General features: G+C 44.2%; 1 protein-coding gene across 21 annotated transcripts in view; it reads left to right on the forward strand.

Annotated features, from left to right (window-relative positions):
* Ppfibp1 (PPFIB scaffold protein 1) overlaps positions 1–12,149 on the forward strand; it is a 140,053-nt gene that overhangs the window by 83,686 nt on the left and 44,218 nt on the right. For all 21 annotated transcript variants that reach the window (XM_034511374.2, XM_076940886.1, XM_076940891.1 and 18 more), the window contains 2 exons: positions 447–545; positions 2,410–2,615. In XM_034511374.2, coding sequence (XP_034367265.1) covers positions 482–545; positions 2,410–2,615 — 270 coding nt within the window. In that variant the 5' untranslated portion in view covers positions 447–481. The remainder of the gene's footprint in view (positions 1–446; positions 546–2,409; positions 2,616–12,149) is intronic.

The following is a 12,149-nucleotide window of genomic DNA, read 5'->3' on the forward strand; positions in this document are numbered from 1 at the left end:
CTGACCCTCAGCAGGCTTCTGTAGTGCCCCTGTGCCCTTGATTCTGTCTGCACCCTCCTGACCCTCAACAGGCTTTTGTAGTAACTTAGAGCTCTGAAGAGCAGTGTGGCTACCATCCTACCAGACTTAATGTTTTGTAATTTGGGGGACTGAGCTCAAAGCCTTGTACAACAAGGCAAACACTTTGTCACCAAACGTTACCCCCCACTCTCTGCTGGACCTTGAACAACTTTGAGTGCCATTTCTAAATCTTCTCTTATTAACTGGTAGAGACACAGAGGCTGAAGTGCTGTTGCATACAAACGTGATTAAGTGATCCAGTTAATTCAACTCCATGCTGCTTCTGACATTCTCTGACTTCCAGACGCAGTTTTAATGTAAAGTAGAATTAGTAAGCCCACTTAAAGCATGCAGTGATAACAGCGTGGTCTTCTGCCCTTCCCCAGGTTGAAGCTGGAATTTGTCCCTTGTAAGCAGGAAGATGATGAGTGACGCTAGTGACATGTTGGCCGCGGCGCTGGAGCAGATGGACGGGATCATAGCAGGTAGCCATGCCACACAACCTGAGCGCCATGCATCCTGTCCTGCATCCTCTCTGCTCTTATTTTAGCTTTTTGGCTCTCTCCAGTGCTCTTAGGACTCCAGTTTTCACTTTTGTTCTGCTTCTCCAATTCTACCAGTTATTCTGATGTTACACTGCAAAATATCAAAAGTGTCACTTCCTTCTGCAGACTTCTCATGTTGCTGCAGATCTGAGTCTCGGGTGTCAGATGTGGGTGGCCCATGGACCACACTAAGGGGATGTCCTCCCCTGTTTCTGTGAATGACCTTTTCCTAGAAGTCAGCATTCTGGCCACAGGTGGCTTGGTTCCTCACTCAGCCTCAGGTTTCTACCTCTGCCAACCAGATCTCTCCTGTGAAATGCCCGTAGGCACATCAGGGTCTCACTATGCAGTCTGGCTCACTTGGAACTTTGTATGCAGACCAAGCTGACCTCAAAATCACAGAGCTCTGTCTGCCTCTGCCTCCCAAGTACTAGTAGTAAAAGTGTGCACCACCACTTCCTGCATAGAACACCAAGTTTAGAGCTAATGTTAACAAGAGATTTAATGCTAAGGCTATAAACAAGGTGGCGGAGGAAATGCTTATACATGTATGCTCACATACACACAGTTATACATACTCTCACACATAGTGACACATATGCTCACATACACAGTCACATGTATGCTCACATACATACATGTAGGTACACATATGCTCACATTCACACAGTCACATATATGCTCACATACACACAGTCACACATATGCTCACATACACATAGTCACACATATGCTCACATACACATAGTCACACATATGCTCACATACACACAGTCACATATATGCTCACATACACACAGTCACACATATGCTCACATACACACAGTCACACATATGCTCACATACACACAGTCACACATATGTTCACATACACATAGTCACATATATGCTCACATACACATAGTCACACATATGCTCACATACAGATAGTCACACATATGCTCACATACACATAGTCGCACATATGCTCACATACACATAGTCACACATATGCTCACATACACACAGTCACACATATGCTCACATACACACAGTCACACATATGCTCACATACACACAGTCACACATATGCTCACATACACATAGTCACACATATGCTCACATACAGATAGTCGCACATATGCTCACATACACATAGTCGCACATATGCTCACATACATACAGTCACACATATGCTCACATACATATAATCATACATATGCTCACATACACATAGTCATACATATGCTCACATACACATAGTCATACATATGCTCACATACACATAGTTATGCATATATTCACATATACATAGTTGTACATATGCTCAGATACACAGCTACACATATATTCACATATACATAGTTGCATATATGCATGCGCACTACTCATAGGTACACACATCCTCACACATAGTCATACATGCTGCTCATTGCACAGTACCACCTAAGTACATAACTCATTTCATGGAATTCAAAGACTTCATGCTGTCTAAAATTTCATGTTTTCTGGGAGGCATGGCTCCACCTGACCAGTCGTCCCATTAGTTCTAGTCACTTTTGAGCCTACCTTGCTCCTTTTTCATCTGTCCCCCACAGCTGGCCTTTTTGTTAGGCATCAAACCATTCATATTTACCATCAATGACATTTTAAATTTTTAACTATGTTAAGATTTAGAGAGATAGATCTACATAATTGGGTTATTTGGTCTGCCTTTTCGCTGTTCTTTGTGATCATTGCTGGTGGCTAGGCTGATTTATCTTTTCTAAGTGTGGTATTTTTCCTAACAAAAGTCCCATTGCTCTCTGATTTTCTTGGAAACCAGGTTCTAAAGCCTTGGAGTATTCCAATGGGATTTTTGATTGCCAATCTCCCACCTCCCCATTTATGGGAAGCCTGCGAGCTTTGCACCTTGTGGAAGACCTGCGTGGATTGTTGGAGATGATGGAGACAGATGAGAAGGAAGGACTGAGATGCCAGATCCCAGACTCAACAGCAGAAATGCTTATCGAGTGGCTTCAGAATCAAATGGTAGGCTTCCCTACACTCCTTCTCTGTGCTGTGAATCTTCTGCGTGTTCCTTCTCTTTGTTGTCAATCTTCTGTTGTTTATTATAAAACTGAGAGCATAGACTAGCAGATCAGCAGAAGAGAAAAACACAAGGCAGAACATGAGACCCCAGTTCCTCTCAGCTGTAAAGAAAACTTAGAATTTTTCTTTATTTTATATGGATGGATATTTTGCCTGCACATATGTCTGTATACCAAGCATATGCAGTGCCTATAAAGCCAGAAGAAGGTGTCAGGTTTTGTGTGTGTGTGTGTCTGTCTGTCTGTCTGTCTGTCTGTCTCACAACACACAGTTGTAGCCACCATGTGGGTGCTGGGAATTGAGTCATGCCCTGAAAGAACAGTGTAGTCCCTAACCTCCCCATCTCTCCTAAGGGTAGCTTTGAAGACACTGTATTGTATGTGTGCCAAGAAGTTGCCCAGTTCTACCTCTAAAAATGGACTGCTTCTAGGCTTTATAATGACCTGGTATGCTCCTGTGAGGAAAAGAGCCTTGTACATAGCAGTAACAGTGGGGTGGGGCCCTATGAAGGACTTAATAGGTATTCTAAACAGGAAGTACAGTGGGTGGATGCTTCAGAAAGTAGTAGAAGTTTATAGCTGTGATTTGGAAGTGCCATCTAGTGGTGTGTAGCAGTCATATCGCTTTCACTTCTGTTAGCTCTTACAGTTTCTAGACATCCTTTCCCTCCCACACTGTAAACATCATATCTGGTACGTGTTGAACGCAAAGTCTAAAGAGCATCACCAAAGCAGACAAGAAGATAAGGAGGGCGACATACCGATTAAGATGCGTCTGTATGCTTATGACATAAAAACTAATGAAGGATTAAGGTCTGTTGTCAGACTTAATCTGGAGGAATAGCTGCCTGCCTGCTCTGAGGGCCTGATGCCCACCCTATTGCCCAAGCATTTCCTGGGGGTGTTGCACAAATTCTGGAGTCCCAGCCAGTCCAGATCTGAGCCTGGTGTTCCTGCTTTCATCCAGTTAGTACCAGTCAGCCATCTTTCAGTGGTATTGCAGCTAGCTGCACAGGGTAGAATAGTTAGACATAGTCACTTTTAGAAACAGATGATGCATGCTCATGAGACTTGACACTTACCCTGGGAGGGTCCTCTAGGGATTTAAGAGTCCAGGTTTGCTAGTTTCTTTGGGAGTGGCTTGGTGCTGTGAAACTCACTGTACCCTGGCACATTCCTCAGCCTAGTCTTACTTCCTATGTCTTTACTCTGGCATTCAAAACACAGTGAGAAAGGAATTTATTACTTGGTTTAAGAGGACCTGTAGATAATTGACTTGTGCTTTTTGGTTGAGTGTTTGTTTCTGAGGGCTGGGGCGGGTAGGGCGCAGGAGGGGAGTCTGCAATTGTATTGTTAGACCTGAGCTCAGTCTTAACAAACACCACTTGCTGAGGGCAGTGAAAGTGCCCTATCATGGCTACTCTGCGCTGGCTGCCCCACACTTGAGATTTCTGCTGACTGGTAATATGATTGTGGACACTGTTCCTGAGGTTTTTCCAGAAGCCCCAGGACGCTTGTTTTAATGTCAGCTGGGGTGTCTCAGTGTGCTGCTGTGTGACACGGGTGACTAAGATCACTTACAGGACACTGGCCTAAGATGCACCTTGTTTTCAAAGGCCTGAGAAAACATGAAAAGAAGGCCTTGCAGAAAGCAGCAGAGAAGCACTGTGAGAGGCTGGAGGACACTCCAGCTGAGCAGCTGTAACTCTGTGATTCTGAGACCAGCCAGAGGCCCAGAGAGAGCACATTCTGCATCTGGACCCTGAAGTATGCACACTCACACATTTTTACACTTTAAAAACATGTGCACTTGGGATTGGAATGTTTTCATTTTTGAAATGTAAGCAACAAAGACTGGCTGGTGTGGTGATTATTTAGCAGGTCAGAGGCTGGCTACTAATGCCTGGTTTCTACGTTCCACCGCACACGTTCGAATCCTTGATTTGCAGACATTGAACTTAGCATCACTCATTTCATTGAAGATGGCATTTTTGTAACCTCTACTGATTGTGAGATGACTCATGACATTGGAAAATGTGAGGCTCCTGTCAGTCTGCCTCTTGACCTCTGCTGCTGTGGCTCTGGGTCTCAATCCTCAGGTTCTGGGATTAGAACAAGCATTGTGAGAATATTCCAGGGCAAGTTAGATACGGTAGTTTGAATATGCTTGGCCCAAGGAATAACATTATTAGGAGGTGTGAGGTATGGCCTTGTTGGAGGAAGGGTGTCGCTGTGGGGGTGGGCTTTGAGACCGTCGTCCTCCTAGCCACGTAGGAATCTTCTCCTGACCTCCTTTGGATGAAGATGTAGAAGTCTGAGCTCCTCCAGAGCCATGCTTGCCTGGACATTGCTGTGCTTCCTTCCTTGCCGATAATGGACTGAACCTCATAACCTGTAGTAAGCCAGTCTCAATTAAATGTTGTCCTGTATAAGAGTTCTTGGTCATGGTGTCTCTTCATAGCAATGGAAACCCTAAGATATTAGACATAAACAGAAGCTATGTGTTTGGCTCAGACATGGTCTTTTATTTGCCAGCTTAAACCTGTGCTTGATAGACACACAGTCCTCCATTAGTGATCTCTGTGTGACATACTGTACTTTTCAACATTACAGTAGAATTCTATTCTGCCTCAATAACAGGTGGGCTTCCTACTGGGTAGGTTTTTCCCAATCACAGGAGATTGCCCGCTGAGTCATAAATGTGCACTAAAAAGGAAGTGTACAGTTATAGAAATACCGTCAAGACAGATTCATGCTTACACAGTGTCCCTTCACTGGGATACGCTATTAGCCATCTGGTTTCTTTTTTCTGGCTACCTTTGTTTGGTTTTTTTCTGACCTGGTCTCTCTGGGTAACCTAGGCAGGCCTCAAGAGAACTGGCATTACGGGAAGCTGTCCAGCTGCCAATTACATAAAATAATTAAGGAAGTGCTGCAATTAGTAAAGGTGTAACCTGTGTCCTTTGGGAAACCTGGGGTGCTCCCAGGCCTGGCAAGAATGATAATTAACAGTACAAATGCCTGCCGCACTAATTAGCATCTCTTAAGGACACAGACTCTCAAGCTGGCCACCAGTGACCCAGTGCTTACCAATTCAGCTAGTCTTGGTAGCCTGCTCGTTCTGGGCTTCCTTGATCTCAGATCCCATCTCCACAACCCTGTAATTACAGACAGGCTGCTGTGCCCACTCGGCTTCTGTGTGGGTGCTGGGGATCTTACGGCCATTCTTATGCTTATGTGGCTGAGGCATCTCCCTGGCCACCAGAAGTATTGTTTTTTATTTCTAGGGATGGAATTGAGAACTGTGTTCACTAGGCAAGTTCTCTCTCTATCGCTGAGCTACACCCTCATGGCTCAGAAATACTAACAGACCAGATTAAGCACATGTTAAAGAGAATGTTCTGAGCACAAGTCAGCTTCCTACAGGTCCTCTTGAGCTGTGGCCTGCCACTGGTGGCCTCTGGGTGTTAATGAGGAGAAAATCTTTTTGCCAGTAATAAATTCCTTTCTCAGTGTACTGAATGCAGAGTGAAGTCCGAGTGGTACAGGAAGCAAAAGCAGGCTAAGAAATGTCCCAGGGAATGGTGGATTTCAGAACAGGGAAATACTCGTAACCCCCCAGCAAACCTGAATCCTGAAAATCTAAGGGGAACAACTCCCCCAGAACAAATGTCAAGTCTCACAAACAAACACCATCTGTTTCAAAGGCAAAACATCTCAAATTGTTCGTGCTGCCCTGTTAGCTGCACCATCGCAGAAAGATGAGTCACACTGTCTGCACTCAAAGTCCAAATACCCTGCAAGGCTCAGGGGACATCATGGAAGAGGAGTGGAAGAAAACTTAGAAGCTGGAGAAAGGGGTGGAGTGCGGTAGAATGCTGTCTTCAGGGCTGGGCTCTGCTCTCTGGAACTCAGCAGCTGGGATTTCCTGCACAAGGCCTGCACAAGATTAGGCCTGTCAGCATTCCTTCCTAGAGAGGAGAGGGGTGATGTCCTGCCTCTTAATGAGGAGCTGTAGCTGGTTAGTGGTTGCAGGGTAAGGTTTGGGGGTGGGGGGCACGTTTTCTTCAGTGTGCATCTCTGGTAAGTTGCCTATGTTCCTGTAAGTGACTAGTTAAAGTCTTTAAAGACAAAAGAAGGAATGAAAGCCAAACCGGGATACTTGAGCAGAAGAAGGGCTCCGTGAGTGGAGATGGGATAGCAAGGGTAAAGGCGCTCAGAGTATATCACGTATATGTATGAAGATACATGGAACCGACTGTTAATGCATAATCATGTACGTATATGTATGAAGATACATGGAACCGACTGTTATGCGTAATCATGTGTATATGCTAATAAGACACTCCAAAAATCAATATGAATTGGTTGGTAAACACATGAGCATTGGCTCAGGACTGGACTGGCTGGGTTCCAGAATTTGTGTGATGACAGCTGTGTGCCATCGTTCCAAGTTGCTTTAGGCAGAGCTCAGTACAGAGAACAGAGAAGATGGAGGCTGGAGGTAACGTAGATTACTGCAGATGAATAGAACCCCGGAGCTCGAAGGCAAACTCCCACTCACAAAGCAGGCAAAGGCTCCTCCTTCCAGTGAGCTGGTAAATACAGAGGTAGCCAGTCCCTGGAACTCTTATGTGTGTCTGAAATGTAATAAAGGGCGTGGCCAAAGTAGTCCTGTGACAGGATGTCACCCGCTCCCACATGTTAGGTGTTCTGTGCTAGTAACAGTTGTCGCAGAAATAGATGCCCTCATCTTGTATGCACCTGCATTGTGTTCAGGAAAGTCACATCCTCAGAGCGAATTATTGGCTAGCTCTGGGAGTTAACTAACCCTATGAGAGATAATGCTTGTTAGATGTTTTTCTCCTAATCATGTCAGAAAGACCTGGTCATAGAAGTTCCTTAGTGAAGAAAGTGTCTTTGTGATAGTGGGGCATATTCTTCATCCTGGTGTTGGATTAAATGTCAGTGAGACTTGCAACACATTAAAGTATAAAGGGCTATTTTGACTGTATTTCAGAGGATTTAAATATAGTTACTTGGGGCGGTCTTTAATGCTTTGGTTTTAGGAATTTGTAGTAAGTATACCTTTTGATGATGTACATCATATTTTATAAGCCTTCTGAATAAATGAAAAGAAATATAGGAGGATTTTGCACTAAGAGACTATTAAGAAGAATAAATGGTGGGTTCTGGTTTGCTTTCTGTTGTTGTATAAGTGGCATCTCTTCTTAGAAAGAAAGAGTTTATTTGGTTTACACTTCTAGTTCACTGTTTATCATTAAGGAATGCCAGGGCAGGAACCATGGAGAACAGTGGCTTACTGGCTTACTTTCTGGCTTCCATTCTGTTACCTTTTTTTCTATGTTGGCTAGTCCTCCATGCCTAGGGATTATAATACCCACAATGGGCTGGGCCCTCCTATTTCAAAAGCAATAAAGAAAATGCCCCTACAGATATGTCCACGGGCCAGTCTTATGTAGGCAGTTTGTTGCCTGAAAGACCATTTTTCTCAAGTATGTCATGTTGAATCCAAGGTTAGCCATTATAGTGACCAATTCATGTAACTTGGTGATTGGCCGTCAGTGGCAAAATGTGTTAAAAAGCTGTATTGTGAAGTTGAGGGCAGGGTGTGAAAGGGAGGCCATTGGATGAGAAGATATTGATACAGTATCAGAAGGAAGAGGTAAAGCTGGTTATGAAAGACAGTTGACACAGGCAGCGGGTATCAGGAGGTGAGCAAAAGTGGGCACAAAGCCTTTGGGTGAATGTTAAGAGAAAACTGAAGAAATCTTATTACATTAAAGAAACCGATGCTAAGAAGAGACAACAATTGCAGGTCTAGGGGAAACTAGACACCAAGGTTCCAGAATAAGAAGTAGGAGGGCTAGCTTTGGAAAGGAAAGTCTCAGCTCCCATGAGACTGGCCAGAAGGAAAACAGGAAAGATGGGTGTCTGAGGGAACTTCCTAAAGGAGACAGTGAAGTAATTCAGAGCACCACCATGAAGTAAAAAGTACTGACTTTAAAGGAAATATGACTAGAAGCAGGCCCGGTACTCATGTACACTCAATCCACACTGATGGAACGCTTGCCATTGTTCCTTCTTCATTCAGCAGTCAGTCAGTCAGTCAGTGCTCCTATCAGATGCAAGAGTTGCTCACAGTAAGCATCTGTGGGGGGCTGGGTGGGTAGTCCTCTGAACACAGTACCTCTGCAATGGAGCTTGTCCAATGCTGTTAGTAGCTTATGAGTGAAGCCTTCGAGGAAAACATTATAGACCAGACCCCAATGTAGGTAGCTAGGGAAGGCATAAAGAAAGACTAGAAAGGGTAAAGGGATGAAGTGCTTGGGTGAGCATAGAGCATGTCACTTGGAGGAAGGCTTGAGTCACCTGGGAGGTGGGTCATGGCTGAAGAAAGGACAGAAGTGACAGAAACCTCATAGGCTTAGTGCCAGTATTCTTAATCAGAAGTAACAGAAAGAGGACACATAGACAGAGCAGCTTTCTAGCTACTTAAATATATTACCATAGCTATGAGCAATTCCTAAGATTCTTTTTGCCTTGGGTTCCTGTGGTGACTATTAATGCTTCAGAAATACTAGCCAATCTTGAGTATTATAAGTATTCATAAATACCAGGACATTACTGATTTGTTTGCTCATTTTGAGTCAGTTCTCAGCATTTCACTTTGGAAAAGCAGTTTTGAAACATTCTGTCATATTTGGCTTGAAAGAAAATGATGCTAATTTGGCTAGAGTTTCTTGCTCTCAGAATGAAGGAGCAGGGGGGTGTAGTTCAGCAGTGGAGCATGTGAGCACTGCTTCTGTGTGGTGAGCGCTTCACATGATAAGTGCCTCCCTGTGATGAGCACTTTTGTGTGAGGCTCTGAGTTTAAACATCGGTCAGAACCAAAGGAGGAAATTGAGTGGATACTTTTTGTTTCTACTCAGTGGCACATGACCATAGTCAGAGCTACTTAGGATGCGGAGGCAGATTTGCTTGAGCCCAGATGTCTGTGGCCAGCCTGGTCCACATAGGGAGCTCCATTCTATCTGCTAAAGAGACAAAAGAGCAAGTCCTACCTCTGTCTTCACTGAACATAAGACATTCTTAATATAATAAAATGTGTTTATAAAACATCACTTGCATGGGATTTTAAAAACAGATGCCTCACAATGTGCGTAAGCAGAATTAGGAATTGAAAGCTCTCCAGGGTCTGCCTCTGCACTTCATAGACTAGAACATCCACTGTGTGTATGTGTGTGTGTGTGTGTGTCAGAGTCTGCCTCTGCACTCCACAGACTAGAACATCCACTGTGTGTATGTGTATGTGTCAGGGTCTGCCTCTGCACTTCATAGACTAGAACATCTACTGTGTGTGTGTCAGGGTCTGTCTCTGCATTTCATAGCCTGGAACATACACTGTGTGTGTATCAGGCTCTGCCTCTGCACTTCATAGACTGGAACGTCCACTGTGTGTGTGTCAGGGTCTGCCTCCGCACTTCACAGATTAGAACATTCACTGTGTGTATGTATGTGTGTGTCAGGCTCTGCCTCTGCGCTTCATAGACTGGAGGAACCTCCACTGTGTATCTGGCTGTCCTCCAGAAGACTGCTTCATTTTCATGATCCCCAGGGTTATAGGTCATTCTGACTACTCCGTCAGACTCTTGTCTCTTGTGAGTTAGTTAATTCTGGACACTGGAGTGAACTGCATGGATTGTGCAGTGGTAATGGTGCAGGTATGTGGTCGAGCAACTGATGTTAACATTACACCCACAGCAAACATGCATTAGCTTCTAAGTTTTCTGTGGGCTCTTGGGAAACGTAACCCAGCGTGTCTCCATCTTCAGAGGGAATACCCCGAGTTTAATCTTTCCTTCCTTTTCTTCCTCCTCCTCCCCACTTCTTCCTCCCTTTTTTCCCTTCTTCCTTCTATGTTGTTTTGTGTTTCATTTTCAAGGTGTGACATTTGTCACTCCCAGAACTGAAATAGGAGCCTGGAGAGGCAGAATAAACACAGGTTAATTCTGGAGAAATAGGTGTCATATTGGATGTGCCCTGGGGAAGAAGCATGTACAGCTTCTGGTTTGTTTGTTTATTTGTTCTGGTTCTAACTCTGAAGAGATTGTTCATGGTTGAATTCTGGATGGCCCTACTTCTCCATTTTTGATTTCTTCTGATTTATCTCTGTTGTATTGAAAGGACTATTCAGGGAATCCTATGGATATGTAGCTAGGAAATTATGAGAAGTACATCACAAGCTGGGCATAATGGCTCATGTCTGTAATCCCAGGAGGCTAAAGCAGGAGGATTATCCCTGACATCCTGGAGAGGGGGAGGACAGTGGAAGAAAGAAGGGAGAGAACAGGGGGTGTCTTATATACTACTATGTTTCATAGTGACAATTTTATGTGTCTTATTCTTTGTGAGATTTCTCAAATGTGCCTTTCATGACTTGGATATGAAAAAAAAATGGAAAAAAAAAAAGCCAGGCACAGTGGTACATACTTTCAGTCTGAGCAGTTGGGAGGCAGAAGCAAGTGAATCTCTATGAGTTTGAGGCCAGCCTGACTTACGTAGTAAATTCTGGTTCACCCTGCTCTACATAGTGAGTTCCAGGACAGCCAGGGCTACATAGGAAGACTGTGTCTCAAAAATAAATAAACAAAAATAAAAAGTGTAGGAAAAAGTCTGTACTTCCTTGGAGAGTGTACTGTGCATAATATACAAAATGGGATTAAAAAAAAAAAAAAAAAGAAAGAAAACAGCAGAAGGGAGAGGAGTGGGAAGGTGAACGTGGACAAGCACTGAGCCAGATGCCAGGAAGGTGTGAGCTGATTGATGGCTAAGTTTTGCCAGGAGCTGATCTTAGCATTGTATAAACCGATAAACATGTAAGAAGTTAGTGAAGTCAAGATGGAAAACAATTACAAGGCTGTCAGGCCCAGCTCATCAGTACCACCAGGGAAAATCACTCTGGACTGAATGTTTAAGCTTTGGTGGGGAGACAGAAAGGCTTCTGAAGGCTTTCAAGGCAGCAGCCTTTGTCTTACAATTTCATCCTGTGACTTGTAGAGCTAAGTGGACAGGAAGAAGCCCTTCAGACGTTGCCCATGCGTCTGCTCCATAAACAGGCATTGGCAGTCCGGTGTGGAACCTGGGGATGGAGTCGGTAGGAACAGGAGGGCATCACAGGTCATAATCACTGTTCCACAAACTTAGTGACAGGGATCATTCAGGGACAACTGGAGTACTGTCCACTGCTAGGTACTCAGAACTCCGTTTGCCCTAGGGCTGTGCCTATGATTACTGGAGCATTCCAGCAGCTGCCGCTAAAAAGAGTCTGTGCTGGTTAGCTTTCTGTGAACTTGACACAATCCAGAGTAATTTGGGAAGAAAAGGTTCCCATTATAATATCAATGTGTACACAAGCCTATGGGATGTGTTCTTAATTAGTAATTATGTGGAA

Source organism: Arvicanthis niloticus, chromosome 9, assembly GCF_011762505.2.
Source record: "Arvicanthis niloticus isolate mArvNil1 chromosome 9, mArvNil1.pat.X, whole genome shotgun sequence".
NCBI classification, from domain to species: Eukaryota; Metazoa; Chordata; class Mammalia; order Rodentia; family Muridae; genus Arvicanthis; species Arvicanthis niloticus.